The 25,924-nt window shown below is 35.2% G+C and overlaps 3 protein-coding genes across 10 annotated transcripts in view; 2 read left to right on the plus strand and 1 right to left on the minus strand.

Moving 5' to 3' along the window:
• Nucleotides 1-203: 203 nt before the first annotated feature.
• Nucleotides 204-5,911, plus strand: Tst (superkiller complex helicase subunit twister). Its single transcript, XM_083083667.1, has 11 exons — nt 204-487; nt 563-872; nt 992-1,634; nt 1,722-1,953; nt 2,038-2,291; nt 2,383-2,515; nt 2,628-2,906; nt 3,110-4,002; nt 4,074-4,432; nt 4,519-4,697; nt 4,813-5,911. The coding sequence occupies exons 1-11, from the start codon at nt 470-472 to the stop codon at nt 5,140-5,142; spliced, it is 3,630 nt and encodes a 1,209-aa protein (XP_082939793.1). The 5' UTR covers nt 204-469; the 3' UTR covers nt 5,143-5,911.
• Sec13 (nuclear pore and COPII coat complex component secretory 13) lies at nt 5,232-6,895 on the minus strand. Of its 2 annotated transcripts, XM_083083669.1 has the most exons (4): nt 6,787-6,895; nt 6,460-6,714; nt 5,900-6,290; nt 5,232-5,831 (listed from the first exon to the last, which is right to left on the minus strand). In XM_083083669.1, exons 2-4 carry the CDS (start codon nt 6,699-6,701, stop codon nt 5,523-5,525), a joined length of 942 nt encoding a protein of 313 aa, XP_082939795.1. In that variant the 5' UTR covers nt 6,702-6,714; nt 6,787-6,895; the 3' UTR covers nt 5,232-5,522. The 2 variants fall into 2 exon arrangements, with proteins under 2 accessions (XP_082939795.1, XP_082939794.1); XM_083083668.1 differs by having other exon boundaries at nt 6,460-6,835.
• Nucleotides 5,982-25,924, plus strand: part of LOC145962533 (uncharacterized) — a 28,947-nt gene continuing 9,004 nt past the window's right edge. Inside the window, exons 1-11 of one of the 7 annotated variants that reach the window (XM_083083660.1) lie at nt 5,982-6,308; nt 6,423-6,801; nt 6,985-7,066; nt 7,254-7,428; nt 7,581-7,888; nt 9,048-9,484; nt 9,900-10,177; nt 20,536-20,873; nt 21,504-21,689; nt 21,773-21,928; nt 22,055-22,196. In XM_083083660.1, coding sequence (XP_082939786.1) covers nt 22,094-22,196 — 103 coding nt within the window. In that variant the 5' untranslated portion in view covers nt 5,982-6,308; nt 6,423-6,801; nt 6,985-7,066; ... (6 more) ...; nt 21,773-21,928; nt 22,055-22,093. Of the gene's footprint in view, nt 6,309-6,422; nt 6,802-6,984; nt 7,067-7,253; nt 7,429-7,580; nt 7,889-8,162; nt 8,178-9,047; nt 9,485-9,899; nt 10,178-11,646; nt 11,961-20,535; nt 20,874-21,503; nt 21,979-22,054; nt 22,197-25,924 lie in introns of those variants that run through there. The other 6 variants (XM_083083659.1, XM_083083661.1, XM_083083662.1 and 3 more) reach the window with 6 other exon arrangements.

Consider the following 25,924-nt stretch of genomic DNA (forward strand, 5'->3'; position numbering starts at 1 on the left):
TTACCCTCTGAGAACATTCATGGACATTGGCTTTGTAGTTCATGTCCACGTTTTCAATGTCCATAGAGGGAGTATCGCTTTCAGGGATCACCTAAAAACAGGCCATGACATCTCTCAGTCTTCTCTCTGCTGATAGAATGTTTATGTCTATTTATATATATATGTATGATATATGATATATCTGTATGCGTATATATGTATGTACAATGATAAAATCTCTTCCGTTGACGTTGACCTTTAATTCACAGTTGATCGACTGAAATTGATTATATAAAGAAACGATTATTTTCGATTCGAGTATTTACGAAATCTAAATAATTCGAGAAATAAATGAATGATTGAACTTGTTAAATTATTTTTTAATTTATCAGTTATGTTGTGACAAAGCTTACATGTTAATAACTTTAAAGAATATTACTTATTGTAATTTATTAAATGTAAACAAGGAAACTGCAAATTTGACATAACAATGAATAAATCAACGGAGGTAATTGTCATTAAATATTAAACATATGACTTTGTAATAAAGTTTTGTGCATTTAAGTATATTAATTCTGTACAGTTATTTGTTGGGCCTCCACCAATTTGGCCTGACATTAAATTGGAATTACGGGAATATATTGAATGCCCTGAACGATTACCTATACATCAGCTGGATGATGCTCAATGTTATTGGCCACGTATACCAGATGTTTGTTCATTATTGGAGTATGATTTGGCTCCGATCAATACTACGCTAAAGTTTGATCGCGATCCAATAACAGGCAAGATTGGTGAAATGCAAGAAATCATCTTGCAAGGTGCAGGGGAAACAGCAAGAAATTCTATGTCTATGACTCGTGCACCTGGACCGCTTATGGATGGAGTTAGAGGTGCATTGTCATCTTGTTGTTATATGTATCTCTCTTGATTAGAATTTTAACAAATATCAATCAAAACATAATCAGATACTACATATAATACTAAATATATTATTATATATTTTTTATAGGTAATCCTAGTAATATTCCTTTTTGGCCTGGTGGTTTTGAAGAACCTAAAGTGCCTGAGAATGAATTCCTAAATGATATTGATTTTGAAAAAGATTTGAGGACATTAGCCAAAGGCTTTTGCTCGGGTGTAGAGTTTAAAAGCGACAATTGCACACCGATTAAATACACAGAGAATAAAACAGAAATTGAAGAAATTAAAAACTTTGAAGAATTAAAAATCAATGATAATATAAATTTAATGGCTGTTATACATGAGGAGGGAAATTCACTTGGTTTATGGTCTTCAATTGAGGAGCCGAAAAAAGAGAATATTCAAGTTTCTGATAATAACATTCCATTTACAGACATTTCTATTTTACCTGAAGAGACAAATATTCCTGTCTTGAAAATATCAGAGAAACAACCAGAATTTGTAAAAACAGAATGGGCAGAGCAATTGGATGTGTCTGCACCAATAACTGATTTTGACAAGAGAATACCTGATCCAGCAATTAAATTTGAATATGAATTAGACACTTTTCAGAAACAAGCTATTCTTAAGCTGGAGGAGAATAGTAATGTCTTTGTTGCTGCACATACATCAGCAGGAAAGACCACTGTCGCTGAATATGCCATTGCATTGAGTCAAAAGCACATGACAAGGTAAAACTGCAAAATCCATACAAATTTAATATTACATATAAATAGTTACTAATAGCAATTACATTGCTATTTTTTTTCTCATTTCAGAGTAATTTATACATCCCCTATAAAAGCGCTGTCAAATCAGAAATATCGCGAGTTTAAGAGGAAGTTTGAAAGTGTTGGATTATTAACAGGTGATTTACAAATAAATCAAACTGCTTCATGCCTAATCATGACAACAGAAATTCTACAATCAATGTTATATTGTGCATCTGATGTTTTACGGGATTTAGAATTTGTCATATTTGATGAAGTGCATTATATAAACAATGAAGATGTGAGAAATATTAATTATACTAATTATCGTAAGAATGATCTTTTCGTGAGTCAATAATTTATATAATTCTATATGTACTTTTAGAGAGGTCATGTATGGGAGGAAATTGTTATTCTTTTACCACAAACGATCAATATAGTAATGTTATCTGCGACCGTACCAAATCCAATAATATTCGCGGATTGGGTCGGTCGTATTAAGAAGCGAAAGATGTATGTGATTAGTACATTGAAAAGGCCAATACCTCTTTTACATTACTTATACACTGGTACTGATGGTAAGACTAAAGATGATAAGTTTTTGGTTCTTGATGGCAACAATCAATTCTTATTGGATGGGTAAAACATTTCCTTTTTTACTTTTACATATATATTTGTGAGCAAAACAAATATATATAGTATAATAATATTTTATTTATGTACTTTATAGATGGTACAAAGCGACGAATGCATCTGACAAGAAAAAGAATAAAAATGCAAAGGATCCTAGGAGAAGAATTCAAATGACTCTGAAACAAGAAGAAGTATTATGGAGAGCATTTATAAGTCATCTCCAGAAAAATGTACGTTGTCAATAGTTACATTCATTTTACAGAGAAATTTTGCAGTTACATTCATATTTACATATATATTTATATATTTATTATTCTTATATATATATCATCTATTTTATAGGATATGTTACCTGTTGTTGTATTTACTTTATCGAGAAAACGCTGTGATATGAATGCTGCTACACTGAGAAATCTTGATTTAACAACCGCGAGGGAGAAGCATCAAGTGCATGCATTTTTTCAATCTAATATAAAACACCTGAAAGGTAGCGATAGAGAATTACCACAAGTACTTATGATGCAAGAACTCTTGGAGAAAGGCGTGGGTATACATCATAGCGGGATATTGCCAATTTTGAGAGAAATCGTAGAAATGTTATTCCAAAGTGGACTCGTAAAGGTAATTTCGCAAAAACTTATCGAAAAATGAGGTAATAATTACAATAGGTAATAATTAAGAAATATTAAAAGAAGTCTTGATAAAATTTTCTATCTTCTTAAAATCGTCTTTGATTGAAAATACGTTATTATAATTATAAAAGTGTTTTTAGAAAAATAAAAAAATATAAATATAATAGAATTATTTTTAACTGCATTTTTTAGTTACTGTTCGCGACAGAAACTTTCGCCATGGGAGTTAACATGCCAGCTCGCACGGTGGTGTTTGATTCCATACGAAAGTACGACGGAAACAACTTTCGTATCCTATACCCGACTGAATACATACAAATGGCCGGTAGAGCCGGACGGCGAGGTCACGACACAACGGGAACAGTTATAGTAATGTGCAGATACGATATACCACACTTTAATGACTTGAAACCTATGATGTGCGGCGAGCCGCAGACATTGGAGTCGAAATTCAAAGTCACGTACTCCATGCTATTAAACTTGAGAAGGGTGAATGAATCCGTCACGGTTGAAGCGATGATGCGCAAGTCTTTCAAGGAATCACCGCTAGCATCACAGGAAGCGACATATAACAGCGAGTTACGAAAAGTCGAGCGAGAATTATCAAATCTACCTACTTTGACTGAGATACAAAAGAAGCTCTCTATGTTTTATCAAGTTGCAGTTGATTATCTGGAAGACGTTAAATTTTTAAATCCCTATTTGTTCGAATCTAAAAAATCAGCAAAAGCTATGACCGAAGGCAGAGTCTTGTCAATATCATACGCGAATCATTACAACAAATTAGGTTTATTACTGCAAGTCGTGCATCACAAAAGTTCTACTCAATACAGAGTGTTGATACTCAAGGATGCGGATGCATCCAATTCCGAGGCTGCTGAATTCAAGAGTCCTCAGATATACGAAAAATGGTGCGAAATTATTGGCCTAACGAAGAAAAGGCTATTCGTTCCGAGCACTAATGCATCGCACGAGGTCGTGACTTTGTACTCATGGCATATATTGAAAATAACCAAGTGCCATATAAAAGTCGATTGTTCTTTAGTGCTGAATGATTGGGAAAAACGGCAAATCTCACGATTTAAGTAAGAAATAATTTAACAAAGCAGCAAAAATTCTTAGAATATCTTATTCATTCGCTATTTCCTTTCTCTAGAAACGATCCACCGGGGCAGACTTGTCAAATGGCGATTCAAGAATTAACTTCTTTATCATTTAATGCTGCTGCCAATGCTCAAATTTTATGCCCTTATATCGAACCTGTATCGAAAAGTGATTTTCAATTAAGAATAAAGCATAGAGACAAATTAAAAGCCAAGCTCAACGACATGAAATGTATAGAAATACCAAATTTCGAAGAACAGTTTAGACCTGTATTCGAGCGAAATCAGCTCGAAGATAAAAAACGGCAGCTCCAGCTTAAACTTAGCGATGAAGGAATGGCACTGTATCCAGATTATCTGAATATGGTGGCACTGCTCAAACAATTGAAATATATAGATAGCGATGAAAGAGGTTTATTATGATAAAAGTATTTCTATATATGTAATAGCGTTGTATGCGAATAATATTTCTTTCCAACACTTAATATTGAATTGCAGTTGCTTTAAAAGGAAGAGTCGCGCTGCAAATGGGTAGTAACGAATTGCTGATAACGGAGCTGGTTCTCAAGAATGTGTTAACAGTTTTACAACCAGCAGAAATAGTAGCGCTGCTATCAGCACTGATCTTCCAACAACGCACAGATTCAGAACCTACACTCACACCGAGTCTTGCTAATGTACATGTCATCAATTGTCTTTTTTTTTTTTAAATAATTAATAAAGTTTAAAGAAAATTACATATCGAATAATTAAGAGCATCGGAAAGCTAAAACAATGTTCTTTTCTTTCCAGGGTTGTGAGATAATGAACAAGGTGCATGCGGAATTGGAACGTTTAGAGCAGCAATATCAATTGTCGACTATACCGCCATTGAATTTCGGTTTGGTGGAAGTCGTCTACGAATGGGCGCAAGCTAAATCGTTCGCGGAGATCATGAAAATGACGGACGTTCAAGAGGGAATTATCGTTCGATGCATACAGCAACTCGGCGAAACCTTGAGAGATGTCAAAAATGCGGCTGTGACTATAGGTGATCCGATTTTGAAAGAAAAAATGGAAGAAGCCTCGACTGCAATTAAACGCGACATAGTTTTCGCCGCATCTCTATATACTCAAGATTAATGTGATTATGAAGTATAAAATAATTTAACTTTTGGAAATAGAAAAATGCATTTCTTTTATAAAAATAATGAACTGAATACACGCACACATTGTTGAAAACGTAATCTATTTGTAAAAAGTATCTTGTCCACAAGCATATACAATACTTCAAAATAATAATAACTTTTTGATAATAATTATATAATAAAATGTAACTTTATATAATCATAACTAAACGACATTATATTATATTTTGTATATGTTTGTAAATGTTCAAATGCTAAGCAGTAAATAACTCGCAGTAATTCTATAGTTTTTTAAGATATACTTAATTTTTTCAAACAAATTGTTAATTTATAATGCTTATTTGTACAAATATTATTTTATTTCTATCAACGACATTACAATGCACGTTGATCTGGATTGTTAAGATTCCCTTGGTCTTTATTCAATTCGGAGATACATGCCCATTGTCCTTCTGAATTTTCGCGCCAGAGAGAGACCTTGTTATCTCCGCCACTAACCGCTAAGATACCGCCTGTCAACGACCAGCTAACGTTCCAGATTACATCATCGAAAACATTAAGAACGTTTGGTGTCCAGCTAGTGTAATCATTAGAAGTCCACACGACTACGCGACGATCTTGCGAGCAAGAAGCCAAGGCAGCTCTGGATGGTCCAACCGCTGGTGCCCAGGCTACATCTCGAACCTTTAAATTTGGTAAAATGTACATAGATTCTTATTCCAATACGTTTCCATCGCAATATTAAATCATACCCAATCACTGTGCGCTTCTAGTTTATTTTCTTCTATCCATCTGTCGCCTTCTTCTTTCCATATTTTCACTAAGTTGTCACAACCACCAGTAGCTAATCTCTTAACAGGACCGCTTCTTTGCTGAGTCGTGTTGGCCGAGTCAACAGCCGAATCGATTGCCGGACACCAACTAACTGCATTGCACCCAATTGTATGAGCATTTGTTATTTTCTGGGTCTGCCAAGTATCCCCGGTATTTGTGAGGATAGAGATTGATCCATCCGAGCTTCCGCAAGCCAAGATCAAACCGAACTCGTGCGGTGCCCAGGCGACCGAATTGACGGACGAATCGTGACCCGTGTGCTCGTATATCTTTGTCCATTCTCCCAGTTCCTTCCAGATGATCACCTTTCTGCGCAAACATTCACAAGTATGTTAAATTGTTAGATATCTTACATCCAATCGTTTTATTAAAAATCATCGAGTATATCCTTGAGAAAAAAAAGACTACAATATTTTTGAAAATTTATTCATAATAATTTAGAAAAAAAAAGAAAGTATCAGTCCAACGCTGTGTATACCTGTCATAGCTGCAAGATGCTAAGAGATTGCCAAACTTGGGATGAGCCCACGCGACCTGCCACACGGGTCCGATATGTCCCTTGAGGACGGTAACTAGGCTCTGAGTGCCGTTCTTTAAATCGAATATCTTCACCGAATTGTCACTGGAGCAAGTGGCTAACCTTAAACCGTAGTAATCCATTTCGGCATCGTGTATCATGTCCTCGTGGCCGGTATCGACGGTATTTAAGACAGACACCATTTTGAGGAGGCAACTGAGTCACAGACAACCCTTATGTATCACGAGATGGTTTATATGAAAGAGGAATTGGAAGAAATCAACTTACAGATGATCACGCGACGTAGGTTATGTTGACGTAGCGCTTGTCATTTACGTGGAGCACATGCGCGAGAATCGACTGCGCATCCTTTGCGCGCGCATGCGCAGTCGCATACGCACGCAAGCACTTGGGTATCTCGCGTTTCGAGTCAAAATAAAGTCGCGTAATTTCCATTTGTTTATAATTTTCATTTATCTGTCCTAGATGAAGATTGTGCACGCAGAGAATATATTTTATATATAAATAATTTGACTTTATCTCACCTGAAGATCGCATATCGCGAACTGTAAGTATTAATTTGTCGTATTTAAGGTTAAATATCGACTTGAACAAAAAGTTGTATTCGAGTTTCCTTTTTATTTATCGATATTTAAAAAGTATGCAAGAATGATTATTGTCATTGCGATTAATTTCAAAATGCGACAACAGAATTGATAAAGTTTAGTGTCAAAAGAACTGTACTATTTTTACAGAAAATTCTGGGAAAATTTTTCTGAAAGAGGAAATAACGCAGATGCACACGGATATTATTAAACCGATCCTGCTTCCTTTGTTAGAACAGGAACTATTTTAGATACCAAAAATAGTAATTTAGAGATTATTTTGACGTAAAATTGACTGCTCTCGCTTTTCTGTCGACAAAACAAGGTAAGTCGCATCACGAATAACAATAAATAAAGAAAAAGAAAAGACAAAAAGATCTCTTTCTTACGCCTTGATTTTCACTTGTTAATTTTATCATTTAATAATAAATAATGATTTTTTTTCGAATGAATCCTGACGCGCGCAAATTCACGAAGCATTTTCGACTCCACCAACTTCATGTGTACATGAAGTGTATCTACAAGCCATATACATATGTATGTACATATGCCGTGGACTTTTGCCGGGTCTAGAACGGGCGACTATAAAATTTTCAATATGCCGTACGGTCGAGTGGCAATCGCAATTAACGGTAATTACGTTTACCCGGCCGGCGGATGTGAAATCACGGAGCGGAATTGTTTATCGATCGCGAGGAGCCGATGAGCGACAGCCGACGACGACGATGACGACGAAGATCTTGACGCATCGAATCGCATCGCATCGCATTGCGAAGTATATAAACGTAAGCAGCATAACAAAACGTTGATGGAAGCGGAAATGAGTATCGCGCGACGCCTCGATGCGAGTCGTCAAGTCTGAATCGCGTGTCGCTTAAGCGAAATAGTAATTGTGTTTGCAATTGGATTTGCGCGGATCCGTATTGTAGTTAATGGATCTCCGTCGTCGCGTTAATGCATTTGCCGACTGTTACACTAACGCTACAATGTCGTCCAGGAATTACGATTAAATCATGATAGGGATAATAATAGCGATGACATTAATTTTTACTTGATAAGGATAACAACTGTCAAGTAAGAATTACAGGATAAGAATTGCAGAAATTTGAGTTGGAGTTTTTACGCGATAAAGTTTCATCATGTTTTGCTGTTAAATTTTGAATAATTATTTGAATATTAATAATATAAGAATAACTTGTGTAATAATAGAAATTTATGTGACTAAAGAAAACTAATTACGAATTTTCTTTTTGTATAAAAAAAGGTCTTATTATTTTATTATCTTTATATAAACTATTATTACATTATTATTTTATTATTACTTATTTATTTTATTATCTTTATATACACTATTATTACATTATTATTTTTATACGCTTATAAGGTAAAAAAAATTATGGTATAAATTACAAGGAAAATAGATTCATTTTTACAATACTTATTGTAAAGCTATAAAAAATATAACGACATTAAGATGTTTTTATTGCTATACAAATTGTAAATTATTTATTTGTTCTATTGTTTGTTAGTGATTATGCGTTTGTTTATGCATCAAAAAGTATTTGAATATATATATATAATTATAAAATATTCTTTTATAAAATATAATTCTTATAATATTATTGAATATAATTCTAATATAAATATAATAAATATAATTCTTATATAGTATTATTGAATATAAAAGTATAATGACAAGCAAAAAAGACAATAAAAGCCAGCACAATAATTAGAGCGCAATAATATATTTATTATAAATAAGTTATAAAAATATAATAGTTTCTCTTATATATGTTCTACGATTACAAAAATTGTATTATAATTTTTACTATAATATTTTCTCCGCTTACATTATTTTATTATTATTTATATTGTATATTATTTTATTGTGAGTTGGAATATTATTATACATTTACATGCGGGAAATATATTTTATTCTTTTAGATATCGGATATAGAATTTCGATCATGACACATTCTCAAGTGGCTCCTTCATTCAAGCGGAAATTCAGGGCGATGAGTCCGCGGGTTCCGGTTGCTCGCGATCTTCGGGTCGCCGGTGCGTGAACGATCGCGGTGTCGCCGTGAGATCCGGTCGGAGGAGGATCGGAGGAAGGATCAGGAGAGAGGGGAATGTCGGTCACTGGGCCTCTCCTCTCGACGACGACTACTCGGTGCCACGCTCGTGCCCCGAGGCCGTCTAGGGAGGGCATCGTTCGTATGGAGATTTCCCTACCTCTCTCATCCATTGTTCGTCTTTCTCTCTATTCCTTCTCTAACATTCCTCGTGTATCCTCGCCTTTCTTCACGAATGCAACGTTCCGGGTCAACACACGCCGCTAACGAACAGGAATTGAAGAGTTCTTCTTCACACCATCGAGTGTACTATTCTTTTCTTTTTATACCTCCGAACTAAATTCTCCCGCACAAAACGCGAAGATAATAGGATTTTTTTTATTGAAATATCACAGTAACGATAGTTTCTGAGCCGCAAGCGATCAAAAATAATTTTTTCTAAGGAAAATCTATGCAAAGATTTATATAAATTTATTTTATATAAATTATTTGTACTTATTTTATATTTTTTATTTTATATTTTATATTGATATTTTATATAAATTAATTCAGAATGACTCTGAACTCTTACTTATTCATCAATCATATAAATCATTAATTTGTACATGTATAAATAAGTATTTTTGAAAGCGCATTCCTGATATTGAAAATCTCGCGACATTAATATTTAGCGTTGTAAATAAACAATATAAACAAATCATGTTTGTATATGTGATTTCAGGATGTCCGAAAGAATGCGAGATAGAAGCGTCACAAAAGTGCGCGTTTGCGTATCGCCGCGCGAGTTTCCACGCCGGCGCGACGCGACTCGGCCGCGAATACCGCGAGTACCGTAAAGGTGAATAAGCGGGTCGCACGAGGATCGGATTCCTCGCCTATCAGAGAGCCCGGACTACATTATTAATTTCCAACACGTGCGCGCTGGAATTAAACGATTGACGATTCATTCGGCAAGAGAGGGACAGAGAGGACAAAAAGAGAAGCAACGGGGAAAAAAAGGTATTTACATTTTCCTCTACAATATTAGTAAGTGACAGTTGATTGTCATGCATGTAATATTGGCACGCATTAAATTCGATCTGACAATATTATAAGTTTATAAGAAATAATTTAATGTATAAGAGTCATATATATATATATATATAGAGAAAAATTATTAAATTATCTGTAATTCTATATATATATATATTTAATAATTTTTTTGACAACATAATTTTTTTAACAATGAAGTCAAAAATATTAAATAGAAATCTTTATAAATTATCATTGAAACAAAAAAATATGTTTTGTTGAAAAAAAATCTATAGAATTTATTATATAAAGCATGAATACACCAGCAAGCAATGAGTTAAGCTTCAATTGAAGTTCTCTTAAAGCGAAATCTATTTCAAATGGAATTCTGAAACTTTTTTTTATGAAACTCTATACTCTCGAACCTTGTTGCAGTGATATTTTTATTGGGAGATTGAGTTTATAACCACAGTCAAATTCCATTCGATGGTTGACAATAAATTCCGGGATCGAATCTCGAATGTATTTCGTCGTCTGAGAACTTCCCCCGCTTTTTTGCTGACGCGATGACAAATTTCTCGATGGAGAAGTCCAACCGGATGCTGGGCGAGCATCTTTCTCGGTGTATCTCGTCGGAGCAATCGTGGGTGCTTTTGGGTCATTCGTTTCGATCGATTGGTCTGCCTCATTTATTATTGATACAATCGGTCGCGTCGTGGTCATGACACCGTGCATTCCGATGTTGTGCAAGCCGGCAATCTAGCTGGCTAATAAGCGCCTCGTTATGCAAATCCTGCGATATTACTATAGCGCAAATTTATCCCCGGTAATGGCTTTGAATCACATTTCCGTACAAGACAATAGGCGCATTTGGTGAATGGGAAAGTACACATTCAGGATGAGCATTCTTTATTTAAAAATGTTGGGAAGTATGTTAAATAGTTAATGTCTCTTCATTCTTTTATTTTCGATTCAGCGGATCATTATTTCAAGCGTCTCGGTTGAAGCAGAACCAAATTATTACTTATTCCTACAAACTAGGACGAGGTCTTGATCTCCGCTCAGCTTAATCGTTAACATCCGTTCATCGATCGATATCGCGACGAGAAATATTAGATCGATGAGAAAATGAGGTAACATGATTACATGACTCAATCGAGAGATATAGTGGGTATTATTGTAATTATATCCTTAAAAGAGCCGGTCGCGCTGATTCCCCGTCAGTGTCGCGATTATAATCTACAAAGGGATAGAGATGTAATTGTTACAAAGCGAAGAGGAGAGTTTCCTCACCGACTCGCGCGGATAATTGTTCAGTCGTCGCGTCATCTTCTCCCGCTCGACTCCAGGATTTCATTTCGGAGCGCGATCGATTTCGATCCCGACGTCGGTGACCGCACCGTACATACATCGTCAGTAGGGCCGTAGAATTCTAGAAGGGGGTCATCATACGAGGCCGCACCGAACACGACGAGCCAGTGCACGAGCGTCGTCCGGCGCGAACTGAGCGAAAGGAACGGGAGTCTCCGCGCGTCTCGAAGGATCACACGAGGAAGCGGCCTCGTCGTCGTCGTCGGCGTCGTAAACAGGCATCGAAAAACGAAGGTCGCGACATCATCGGGGTGCTTACCGCGCGATTTTTCACGCCAAAGTAAAGGCGCTTTTTTTTTTTTAACCAAGGGGACTTTTTTGTGCGCGCACGAGACGACGGTTTGTCGGTGACATCGGTGAATTTAACCGTGTTACATCCTCGGGAATTGATACGATCGAGGTGAGTTCCGGCTTATGTGCTACTTTTCGGAAATAAGAATAACTGCGATTTCCGAGATTTTTTTTAAATGCAATATTATTGTGTAGAATAACATAAACTTTATTGCGATATTTTTATGACGTGAATCTTTTAAAAACATTAATAAAATGCTATTTCATCTATTTGTATTTGTTTTTTTTTTACATAAGTTGACAATGAATTAAATAATAATTATATTTTCTGCTAAAATTTCTGTAAAATTTACACATCGATAATAATAATATTATTGAGAGACGATAGTATTGTGGAATATTGTTAATCGGAACAATAGCCAAGCAATCTGCGAAAAACGAAAAAATTGGATTGTCTGAATTATCGATAGGTTGTAAAACTGCAGTTTTATTTCCTCCAAAACAAAAATTTCATACAGCTATTGTTGCATCGAGCGCCTCGATTGTTGAATATGTTTTACCGAGCCAGAGAACGAGTCGGTTTTTCACAAAAAATTACCAAGTAATACGCGCAACTTTCTAGCGGGGGTAGATTTATTTCCGACGCGCAAAAATTTTTCTCTCTCATCTCGAGATGCTTGCTGATTTATTTATGAGCGCGGAGAGAAATTCTCTCTTTTTTTTCTTCTTGAGAGAGGATACTTTCCAGGCCACGATTAGAATGAGGCTTAAGCGGATCCATATTCCTCCGGGAAGATGGTGCTATGGAAATTTCTCTAAAGAAACTTTATCCTTCTTAAATGGCTTACATTAAATCATGCTCCTAGAGTAAAACCTCGATATTCAACTTGACGCTTTCGCAAAAAGTTTGCCTTACGAATAATCATATTTCGCAGAATATTTCCGAGTTACACGATTCATTGCCTAAATCGACGTTAACTCTTCCGCGTCTTTTTATACTTGTTAAAATAGAACGAGATTAAACCTGCATTAAAGCGATTTCCATCATTATATCGCAGCAACGCTTAAATAGAAAGTGAGGGGAAAGAAACTTTTTATAGCTCTTACGCATTCGGCTGATACATTGTGATCGAACATATTATTTCCTGTATTTTTACGATATAAATCTTTGTATCGGAAAAGAAAGTTGCGCATTCCACACATTCACTTTGAGAAATTATCGAAAACTTCTAAATTTTCAAGTGATATTTTATTTATTTATTTTAAGTGATATATTTAATATATATTTATGATATAAACTATACTTGTATAATATGGCAAACTAAATATTTCAAGTTTTTCAAAAGAAATATGCATCGTGCTCAATTTTTTCTTTTAACATATTACATAAATCATTAATTAATATTTTAATTTAATTTAATATTAATATTTTAATTCTGTGATTTCAATAAATAACATAATTTACAAATCGAGGAATATAAAAACACATTCGCGTGTTTTATTGAAAAAGAATTGGGGAAAAAATTGGTGAATTTTTCCTACATTTTAATTGGACTGTATATTGTTGTTAGGCACTGGACGTTATACATTTTCCCCATATTTATTTTACTGTAATGGATCCTTGCGCAAGTCAGAACTGTACACATCGGCCAGAAGCATTAACCAATTCCTCTCGCGGAACCTATCCTGGCGTGTACTTTCTAAATAGCCGCAAGAATGCACAATTCTCTCGTGTAAACGCGCGTTTTCCCGAACCGCGCCTCGCGTGCGCGTTTACGCAGGATGCGCCGCTAAGAATTTTCAAACGCGCGGTCGCGCGACGCGTAGCGGAATTCTCGTCTCGAATCTTTACACGGGTTGCCGCTATTCGATGTACCGCATTGTATAACGTTTTCTATTTGCGCGATATCCTCGCGGACGTGAAAGCAATTTCTTTTTTTTTTCACGCGTGCCCGTTCCGCACCGTTCGATGGAACTTTCAACCGCGTAAAATTCACGCAGGCTTACTTATGCTTATGACTAACACATCGCTAATTTGCGTGCGAACTTAATTAAACGAAATTTTACACGATAAAATATCTAAACATCGATTATTAATTCTCTGCGATCGCTAAAGCGTAGAGAGGTTTTATCTTTAGCGACTTTACTTTGACAGTTATCTCACTTTTTTATTCTAATTTTTTTTTATTTTCGTTTTAGATTCGTGTTTCACAATGTTTGCAGATACGTATGAATTGTTCCCGTTTCTGCCAAAAAAAAAAAAAAAAAAAACTCGTCTGCCGGACCGCTCAAAGAGAGTAACAGGATGCTTGGTTCGACGAGCGTCGAAATTTTGACGGCGCGGCGGTCTTTTGGTCGAGAGAGAATTTTTCGATGCGTCTCTCTGAGCTCCGCTGCAAGCAAATCTGTAATACTTTGTAGTCGTCTGACAACGCCCGTCGCGTGCTGCTTTTCAGAAGCATACAAAGAATTTCCAATAGCGTTTCGCGAGGAAAACAGCGGCGTACTCCCGTAACTTCCGACAGAGGAAACGGTTCGCGCTCTTATCTCTCTCTCTCTCTCTCTCTCTCTTTTTGTTCACAAGCTTTAATATCACAATTTAATACGATTTGTTCCGCTTCTAAATTTCTGGTCTGCTTTCATTACGAAATTAAAGTTGGAGAATTGTCCTCTCTCTTCTCTATTTAAAAATATAAAGTACCATATATATAATACACCATGGAAAATATTAATATTACGTCGCAAATTGCGATGGAGAAACGCGGTATTATTTTCATCCTTCTCAACTATAAATTACGTCAAGTTGCGTCAATACGTTTATACGGCTTTGTTCCAAAATATAAATATGTTGAGAGAAGAGAGAGAAGAAATTTTTTAACGCTTTGATGGTTCGGATCAGAGTTTTCGCTTTTTTATTTTCGCAAAGTGCCGTTGACCTCGGGCGTCGCATCTAGTGTACGGTGTCTAATGTAAAAATCTGGTTTTCTATGCATACACACGTACGCGTACACGTGCGATTTAAAACACCAGAAAATGTCGATTTTTCGAGCTGTTCGTAGCGACGCGATGTTGCAGAACACTGCGTCGTGATACGTTTTTCCACGATGTTTTCGGAAAAAGGTGAAAAAAGACCGGAGCGCGAACGAGAGAGAATTTCCCTGGCGTTTCATCCCGCGGGAGGAAGTCCGCCCGTAGGCGGAAATCCATGGGTCGTCGGTTTCGGAGCAAGCAACGTCGACACCACCGAACCACCGCCAGTCGGTGCGCTGATTTTTACCTCGGAGCGAACAAGTTTTCACTTTGCCCTTGCGTTAACTCACGCGCTCATCTCGGTTTTGTATTCGTTTTACCTTCCGTCACGGGGATTATCTGACGGAAGCTAAGTAACTCTGAGTAAATTATAAGCTCTTTGTAATAAAGAATGTTACATTATTAATGAAATATTTCATTAATACGAACATTTCACCGAGGAATTTTGCAGCCATTTTGATTCTAACGTAGCACCTAGAAATTACCGGATTTTTGACTTTTTTTTTAAATTTCGAAAAGCATAATAATAAGACACGTGTAATAGGTATGTCGGGTATAAATTTAATTAATTAAAGTAAAATTAAGTTGCATTAGTTCTTTGCTTACGAACAAATTAAAATAATGAAGTCGCGTCACTTTTTTGTCTCCTACGAAAAAAAATTCCCTTCTCGCGGTTTTAAAGCTTTTTTTCTCGCATGGAGTACCTAATGGAAAATCCATTGCTTCGGCAACCGGACATCCGGTTTTTACAATATTGGTGTAGCTTTACATCGAGATGGCACACTTCCGCGTATGCGCGGGTTCCATTTAAATAACTCTGCGGTAGCGCACGTAAAAAATGGATCGTCCGTTCCATCGGACCGTTCAATCGCCCGTCTGCTCTTCCGGCCGCCTGCATTCGAGAGATGCGATCTGGAACACATAATATTATCCGAAGATATCCGTGTAATCTATCTATCTATCTATCCCAGCTATCAGCTGTAGGAAATTGAATGTTATATCAGCGCGCTAATCAGATCGGAACGACGCGCGATATACGGCCTACAATGACTTCTTACTCACGCTGATTTTCATCGATAGATCTGCCATTACAACATGTCCCAGAAACTGTGGATACTCCCTCCAGCCATAATTTCCTTGGATGTGATATGATCGTTCTAATTACTTCTTCAATTCTAATTAAGCTTTGCGAATAGCAATTTTATTTATTATTGTTACAAACCGAATTTCGATCTTCTAAAATTCTCTGTCAAATTATTATCCACTTGATTCTATAACCGATATATCCTCTCACAATTCGCCGCAAATGTCTTTTCGGATGATTAATTATTCCAAAGCTCGACATACATAAACGTTATACATAGACGTCTTGATATTTTCATTTTCAAGAAAAATCGATTCCAAATCCGCCAATCAGCTGGAAGAGACGTTCGGTGTCGATCTTGGGACATCCTGATATTTGTAATATATAATTGTCCCAATCGAGAGAGAAATTTTCACAAAAAGATTAATTATAAATTTATTTATTCGGGGAGAGGCAATTTCTCTGAAATCTGGATCGTCATTTTGCAAGATGTAGCGCGTGCAGCTCGACTACGAATACCGGTCGTGCAATTAAAAAAGATGAATTGTTATTCGGCGGCTCCCTGCCTTATTAAGTATGCGACGTACGCTCTTTCATTTTTGTTTCGTAAAATTTAATAGCGTGTGCCCTTCCACCGCGTAGATTCTGACAATTATGAACGCAAGGGGCGCGAGCCCCTCTGGTACTCGTTTTTCGTAGCCGCCATAAATATTGCAACTTATTTTGGAATTACTGGAAGGAGAAGAGTATCTCATACGAGCACAAGAACACGGGTTTGCTCTATCCTGGTATTTGTATGCGCTGCAATTAGATGTTATCTAAATCACAATCGTAAATTATCGTGCGAAATATTTTTCAGAGACCATATGTGTATGTATTATACATATTCCCCGGAATAATTATATTCTCCGCGTAAACTAAGAATGCATTCGGGAGATATTTAGGATTTCGTGACCTGTGCAAGTTCGAGAAACACAGTTCTATCCTATTCCCATTTGTCAGACGTGAATATTGCAGACGCTTGCGGTCCACGTTTCAGATATAACCAGCGAACGTGTGTAGATTTAACATTTTCAGAAATATATGCAGAGAATTTAACACAGAGAGAGAAAGAAAGACGAGAGATAAATATGATAAATAAAATAACAATTTTCGTATTTGATCTTAAAAAAAATACAACCTACAATAATAATTTAGAAATATTAAATTTAAAATATTAAATTTAAATAAAAATATTAAATATTAAATTTAAAATATTAAATTTAAATAAAAATATTAAATATTAAATTTAAAATATTCAATTTAGATAAATTTAGATAAATATTTAATATAAAGTAGCACTTTTTGCAAGAGATATTCAAATACCTAAATATGTATATACAATGCTTCGATAGAGTCTAGGAAAGTACCAATGTCATTAAGAAGACAAAGGAAGTTCGGGATAACTTTCGCGCGCGATAACTGTTTCTCCGAGTTTCTCCTGTGCAGCCATCGGCCAGATGCACTCTGTGCTCGAATGCGCAATTTCCGGCGTAAAAAGTCAAAATTATCCAAGTAGAATCGCAGATATAATGGAGATACTAATTTCGAAAGGCTCAGCAAACTTTTTCAAAAAATTAAACGCTCTACAAACTCTAATATCTCTTTCTCAAGTTTTTATATATACTACTATATAACTTATATACTACTAAATAACTATGTGGAAGTAGACTTTAATTTTTCCGTATTTTTTAAATTTTACTTTTACATTTTTTCCATAATTTTAAAATTTTACGATTATCAAGATATTGATATGAATACCAAAATCACGATGATATATTAAAATATGTCAAAGTTGAACGCGTAATTAATCATAGTTTTGGATTTTAAATACAAAGGATCGATCTTCTGAATCAAGCAGTTGGCCAAATGCTACATAAAAGCGAATGACCGATATGCCAAACATATTTACGACATATCATCCAGACACTATTGAATAACTTATTTATGTCAAAGATTGCTTTCAATATCTTTACTGAATGTGGTTAAAATGTTTCTAAAATTGAAATTATGATAAAAATCAAGTTTTATTTATTAATTTAACATTTTTAAACTATTGAGTATGGTATGTCTATAATATTTGTATTTATATTGAAAATATTACATTATAAATATATTAATAATATATTACAAAGTGAATAGGATAATCCATTTTAAAGCGCTTCCTCCTCCACATTTAAATTGTGACGTATATTATAGATGCAAATGTATTATAATCATACAATGTAGTCATATGATCAATATTTCAGAGATATTAAACTGCTGAGCAATCTGACCATTGTAATTAATATCAAAGAGAATGTCATTTGAATTACAACATTGCACAATTGTAATACTGTTTGCAGATTGGAAATGCATGTACAATTAAAGCATGGCATTAACTCCTGTATACTACAACAATATTAACATTTGTGCACTTGTGTTGTAATACACTGCATTTAACCGCTTTGTTTATTCTAAGGATAAATAAATATATATATATATATGTGTAGAATACATGTATCAATACTTTATATATTCATTACATATTAATATATTTAAATATATTGTTTAAGGGGGAGGAAAAGCTTCTCTATGCACGTCAAATTTGTATATTTTACTTTGATCTTAATTTTGTTTTAATTCGACTTTCAAAATTTGCGAGGAATTTTCTCTCAAATTATACATTGTATAAATATATTACACAAGTTAATAGAATTCCAAGTCACACGTTGTTTATAAATTGATACATCAACTACTTGGTCAATTGCATCGATCTCGTATTTCTCTTTAAACCGATAATTTTATAATAGCGTGTTTAATAATTTCTTATTCTTTTAAACTTTTCTACCTGTTGCATATTTGTTTGAAACGCGAGTTTGGCTATTTATGTACTTGGCAGGCATTTTTTATCCTTTTTCAGAAAGGATCTTTTATATATATTTGGGAAAATGCCAACGAGCGGGCTCGGAGTTCAAGCCCGGAAGTGCTGGAACATCCGGTGCGCTTCAATAATGAAATGCTCCGAGTGCATGTAATAATAATGTCGGAGAAGCGACGTCGTGTAGTTATTTGCTGCTCGTGCGGGCGCTAATATTGTCGCCATAAAAGCCGCACTATACGACCGTGCCACTTATATTACTCATGAAGAATGTAAGAGGATACAAAGTGTTCCTTTTTTTATCCTTTCGTGTCGACCGGCGCGGCCCACTCTTCTCGATGCTGGGTACATCCGGCGCGATTTCAACTTTGTTTCTCATTCACGACCCGCTGGCGAGATTCCTTCCTTGGAGAGAAGAGGAAGGTCGATCTCCCCCCACCCGTCTTCTCTCTTTCGTCTCCTCTTCTCCTCACGAAAGTGTACCGATGAGCCTGATGACGTATTCGGGAATTCATGACGACAATAGAAAGTTAAAGGCGCTAAGGCTAAGACCCGGAAGGAAGACTTCGATGACGACGACTGACCCACATCCGGTGAATCAACTGTGGGAGAGTAACCTTGTACGTGTGGACCGTTGTAGAATATTTCGAGTAGAGAAACTTGGTACGCAGAGAACTATGGGATCGTGCATGTGTGACGTTGATATAAAAATACACAATTTCCAACGTAATGAAATTTGGGGCCGCTTGTTAGCGCTCGATCCGATTGCACGCTTGATTCGACATCAATTACCTCGCGCAGCGTATAATATTCGAAATTAATTATACAGATTATATTCGAGAGACCTATTATATCATTTCGATATTTCAATCTCTCAATCATGACGTTTTCATTCAAAATACAGTTATATAGATGCGATAAAATAATTTTATTATATTTGACTAATCGATTACGATCTATTTGTTTCTCTTTCCGTTATAGCTAGATGACTAAAAATTCAACATGTTTGACTTAAATTTGTGAAAGTTTGATAAAATTCATCTCATGTAATTTTAATAATTTGAAATAGATTTATTTAATTTTTAAAAATTTGATAAAATTAATCATAAAGTTGAGAAAATTTATTATTTATTTTAAATAAAATTTATTATTTATATTAAATATTTATTTTAAATAAAGTCGACTATATTTAATTCTTTAATTCGTTTAATTCTTCAATTCGGTATATTCTACAAACTAAAGCACACATTTATCGTATTTTAATCGGATTTATCTTCCAACCTCATGTGCCCACCGTCTACATATATTTTCTCACGGTCGATTAACAGGCTTAAGTAAAGCTGTGTGCCTTAAATAAAGCGCGGACGAATATTAGCGAAAAGTTCCTTGCGCGAAACAAATTTATATTATAAAATGTATATAAAATTTGTTCGTATTAAACACGAGCGAATATGTGATATTTTTACAAAGAATTAAAATGTTGTTTTTATATTTTTTATCATTATATATTTGTAATAATAAATATTCTTTAATTGTATTAATTTTTTATATTTTTTATTATTATATATTTGTAATAATAAATATTCTTTAATTGCAAATTTCGCTTAATTGCAAGATTGCTAAAGACGTATCTAAATATATATTTATATAGATTGAAATATATTAATATAGAAATAGAATTCAACGCTCTTGGATGACAGCTCTTCTCCAGAGAAGGGAGCTGGGATTTCCGAGATGGAAATCTGTCAGCCGCATTGTGATATGTAGGAATCACGTCTCGGTCGACAGCTGACAACAGGCTAATGCCAATAAGCGTAATCTCGACTGCGATTGCAGTCTGTGTAATTACCATCATGCACCGACGTGGCATGGCCATCCTACTATCGTTGCATAATTCATGTCGTCGGGCTACATCCTAAATTTGAAGGTTTCCCAAAGGATCTAACCGCCGGTAATTTCACTGTCGAACAGCTTCGCCTGCCATCGTCGTATATGAATCAATATATGAAGTAAGATGCATTATAAAGAGGATATATGGGGGGGGGGAGGGAGAAAGAGAAAGAAATTTGTTGCAGTTTGGGATTTTTTTTAAGTTTGCTTTAGACGATCTATGATAGATGACAATATTTTCAGTTTTGTGTGTCACTAAATATAAAAAATGTTTGAATAATTAAAATTCACACAGCAGATACACACACATACGCATGTATAAAACATAAATGAATATATGTGTTTTGAATTTTTTATTTGTGAATTATAGATTATTAAAAATGTGGATTTTAGATATACCAAAAGTGAATGTTTGAAATATTTATTCGTCAGATATTTCTGTCGTTATCATTAATTATATCAATAATATATTTATACATTAATTTTTTTCTCATCTTTTATAAATATTTAAATCTTATTTCTTAAAATATGTAATTATATGTGAAAACATGATAATGATATAATATACTTTCTTAAATTGATAGAATTATATCATATGACATGTTGTGTTTAGTGACATTAAATTTACAATATGTTATTATCGGTCTATACATTAGCATTGCAATTGCGATAATTACATTAATATGATCGATAAAATACGACCATTACAATCTTCTTTTTTTATTCCTAATTATACGAACTCTTCCAAGAAACATCTCGGGATGATTACAATGGGCGCGGCCGGATAATCGCGACGATGAAAAGAAGCGGGTGCATCGTAGCCGAGCTTGTAACGAGACGTAAAAAGAAGAGGAAGAAGAAGAGAAAAGACGAAGAAGGAACGAAAACGGTCTGACAATTCGTAGATCTAAAGTCGACTTCGGTTCATGAATAACGTAGGAGAGAGCGCATTAGAATATTCCCCGCGGCATAACGAATAAGGAGACATAACTCCCATTGTTATTCCTGGGGCTTAAAGGGGAGAGCTCCGACTCGCGATGAGACTGCAAAAGAAGCGACTTTACATCGATACTACCACGAAAATGGTGCACTCGAGGAAGAAAGAAGAGTCAACGGACCTCATCTTCGCCGCTCGTCGGCTTATTGAGACCGCGTCGCATCGCGTCAAAGCAAAGTTCCGTTCTCGTCCTGAAGGATAATGCGACGAACGTGGCTCTCGTAGCCGTAATTAGCGTTCCCATCGATTATTCGCGACGGCTTGCGAAGCTCGTTTTAATCAAGACTCAACTCTGTGTTGCAGATATAGCGGCCGGCTCAAAAATTACTTGATGCGCTGAGGATGCGCCGTGATTTCTGCAACGGTGGGCTTGCCTGCGCCGTTGTGTGGGTGTCGTCGACCTGCCTGCTGCTCGTTCTCTCGCTGTCGTCATCGATCACCGCAGGTATGTCCTCTCTGTCTTCTTTTTTTTTTTTCGACGTTTCATTATTTACTGCTCAGTGGTTTGACATCTCCCATCCGAGGAGCGAGCGCGCGAGCTAAGGATAAATCTAATATCGTACTCAAAAGAACTCGAGTAAAATGACAATCTTATCCGAAGCAGCGTTTTTCAAGGATGGATCGACGTTTCCATCCAAGTGAGTTTCTGCTTCGAGAAAGAAGGTTTATGAATAAAAAGTAATAGCTTAATAACTGCGGAAATAAAGTTTCTTTGTTTCTCGATTTTGTTTTTTGCGTTTTACTTGTTCCTTGATGTGACATTATTATTACTAATATTTTTTTTGGTTTTTCTGATCGTAATAATTAAACTTAAATGTCAGTGTCCTATACAGAAATTATTTTTACATCTCTCTATTCGCTCTATAGTAAAGAATTGCTACGAATGCTATCCATTTTATCATAACAATGGTATCGAAAATTAAATTCCTCTAAATTAAGTTCATTTTCGACTAATTATTTATTGGGAATAAATTAAAAAAAATCGCATGTTAATTATTAGAATAGAGTGAAAAAGCAACGTTACATCTTTCATATACACGTAGAAAATTTTACAGTACAAATTACATGAAAAATGTCATTTTCCTTTACAACATTTATTGTAAATCTGGAAAGGATATTAAGACATTTATAAAACTTATAAATGATAAGGCATTTGTTATATTGTTTGTTAATAATTAAAGGACATTAAGATATTTATAAAAATTATAAATGATGAGGCATTTGCTATATTGTTTATTAATAATTATGCATTTGTTTGTGCATCAGAATATTTGAATATAATTACAATACTCCTTTGTAAAAAATATAATATTATTGGACAAAAATATTATTACATTAATTATTATATCGCAATTCAATTTTGATTGCAAATTAGAATATTATTTATTTATTTATTTTTATAGACTTGGAAGCGTTATTTTTTAGACGTCGTAGTCTAAAGTTAATATATTGAAGATAATAATGAAGATAATAAGACATCTATTCTGTTTCTAAAAAGAGCGAGTTTTAAAAGATTTATGTCTATCAAATCTAATTTTTTTGTCAATAAAGCTTTTTTTCTCGGGCAATATATTTGAGATTTTGAAAACACACTGAACGTTCCTTCAACCGATCTTTTTTAATCCAGAAATTCATGTCACACCAGCTGTCTATTTTCCTTTTTTTTTTAGATTTAGAGCGAATTCATTATTTTTTGCACAGCACACCATCCATATATCATTTCCGGCGTCGCGCTATCTCTGCAAAAATCGGAGTCAGCAGCGGATCGTCTTGCATATTCGACAATGACTGTGCTAGAAGGCGCAATCGAAAAGGTCCGCGCGCAACGAAAAAGAAAAGCGAACTCTCTCCCTCTCCCCCTTTCTCTCTCTCGAACGCATTTGCATGTAATGTGCCATGGTTAGACGTGAGCGGATTTCAGGAGCCGAACGCGAGCGGTCGTGATTCGTACTTGATGTTGCGCGAACCAACCAACCAACCGTGCTTGCCATCGCACATATTCGCGACATATGTTTCTCCGGGGGAGAATTTGAGGATTCTACTCCGCTCTCGGCGCCTGAATCTCCTCCCTCGTCGTCGCGCGATTTTCTCCCGCAGACCGGACGCGAGCGAAAAACGACCCTTCATAAATGACAGTTTGCTCGATAAGCGTTGGATACAAAATTAGATATTGCGCGAGATGCATATAAAGCCCGACTTCTGCGGTCTGTACTCACGTTTCACGTTCAGCGAATATTATTGTTCCGATTCCTGTGAGTTTAATCCCTTGGAATTAAACTCCGTATCGCGAAGGAAATATTGTATCAAAAATTATTTATATTTTTTATATTTTCAATAAATTACAAATTATAAACTTTTGTAATCGTGCAAGATTACGTGATTGTGATATTTTTTATTCAACAATATTTTTATTCAATATTATTGTATTATTTTTTACAAAGAACTATTATAATTATTCAAATATCTTGATGCAAATAAACGCATAATTGTTATCAAATAATTGAACAAATGCATCATTATTTGTAATTTTTATAATAATAAATATTTCAAAGTGTCCTGTTCTATTTCAGCTTTACAGTAAATGTTGTAAGGTCAAAATATATGACATTTTTCATGTAAGTTGTACTATAAAATTGTATGTATGAGAGAGATGTTGCTCTTTCAATTTTAATAATTAACACTGTGACTTTTTTTCAAATAGATTTGTTCGCAATAGATAATTAAGTATGAAAGATGAGATACAATTAACTTAATTTCAATGATGAATTTAATTTTTTAAATTACTATTGTAGTAAGATGGATAATATTTATAATTCCTTACTATCGCGAATAGAAAGATGTAGAGATAATTTCTGCGCGTAGGACACCGAAATCTAAGTTCAATGAAATTATACCGATCGAGATCTGCTCAATAATGTACGAAGTTCCCGTAATCAATAGTAAACGAATTACACGCGTCTCCGATATAGGAACACGCGATCGGCGAATTAAATAGCATACCTAACGAGACGGTAATCGCGGGGCGAAATTGCTGGTTAGAAGCCTCCTCTCTCGTGCGATTCTGCATTCCGGTAATCGATCCCATCGCGATGTGTTACAGCAGGATGCAAGCCTTTTCAATAAATATCGAGGGCAGCCCGATTTGCATGCCAGAGGCAATAACAAATTGAATTTCTCCCGCACCGTTAAAAGGCATCCCCTCGCCTTTCCTTCTTGTTCCCTCTCGTATGTCTCATCGTTCTCTCTCTCTCTTTCTCTCTCTGTTTTTTTCTTTCTCTCTTTTCATATTTTCTTCTTTTTCGACAGAGAAAGAAAGAATTAAAGATACAAAGAAAACGCTGGCTCGACAGCGAGGCGCATATTAAATTCATTTGTGCATTCTTCGAAATTCGAAAAGAAATAAATGAAGCGACATCCGCGAGTGTATATATTATATTTTATGCATTTTGAATTCTGTCTTAAATCACAGATATGTAGAACGTCTGAGTAAAGCTTTAGGAAAAATTAAAGAATTCTCGCACGTGACAGTTTCGGGTAATCGGATATATGTCGCTTATTTCTCGTGACAGCTTCACTACATTTTTTTTCTCTTTTTTTTCTTCTTTCTTTTGCGAAACATTGTTTCACAAGTCTATGTGAGAAGACGCGGCAAACGACCGCTTGACACGCGACGCGCACACATATGTATGTACATCGGGAGAGGTGCATCGCGTACATACCACCAGGTACTTTCGCCAAGTGCGCCTAAAAGGAATATCCGTTCGAGTGGATTTTCTTTTCGTACATGTGCCCGGACCCCAGGCACTTTCTTCATTTGTCACGCGAACGTGCATCGCACCGCTCGCTGCGTATTAATATATGCCACGTAACGGAACGCGGTTAACTCCCATCGAGTCGCGCATAAATTAACACGAGAGCTTAATCCTCGCACAGTTGAAATTTTTATGTTACCACGATATATTCTGTGCATTTATATTTTTTAAATAATAGGAAAAAAAGAGGAAGGATTTTAATAAATTAATTAACTTTGTAAAAATTTTCTCTCTGAAAAATTCTCTGTGAAAACTTCATAAGAATTAACTCTATAAAAATTATGTGAAAATATTATAAAAATTGATCTTCTGAATCTCATATTTTTTCGAAAAATTAATTTGTTTTTGTACTGATTAATGT

Source organism: Camponotus vicinus, unplaced genomic scaffold, assembly GCF_025532165.1.
Source record: "Camponotus vicinus isolate PSW18456_S1 unplaced genomic scaffold, iyCamVici1.0 SCAF_12, whole genome shotgun sequence".
NCBI classification, from domain to species: Eukaryota; Metazoa; Arthropoda; class Insecta; order Hymenoptera; family Formicidae; genus Camponotus; species Camponotus vicinus.

What these genes read in the sequence shown, in the direction of transcription:
- Tst (XM_083083667.1), top strand. An exon ending in AGTCAAAAGCACATGACAAG is followed by an intron (nt 1,635 to 1,721) that starts GTAAAACTGCAA and finishes TTCTCATTTCAG; the next exon opens with AGTAATTTATACATCCCCTA. An exon ending in ATTATATAAACAATGAAGAT is followed by an intron (nt 1,954 to 2,037) that starts GTGAGAAATATT and finishes ATGTACTTTTAG; the next exon opens with AGAGGTCATGTATGGGAGGA.
- Sec13 (XM_083083669.1), bottom strand. Translation starts at nt 6,701, where the DNA reads ATGGTGTCTGTCTTAAATACCGTCGATACCGGCCACGAGGACATGATA. An exon ending in GCATCTTGCAGCTATGACAG is followed by an intron (nt 6,291 to 6,459) that starts GTATACACAGCG and finishes ATGTTTGCGCAG; the next exon opens with AAAGGTGATCATCTGGAAGG. An exon ending in TAGAAGCGCACAGTGATTGG is followed by an intron (nt 5,832 to 5,899) that starts GTATGATTTAAT and finishes CCAAATTTAAAG; the next exon opens with GTTCGAGATGTAGCCTGGGC.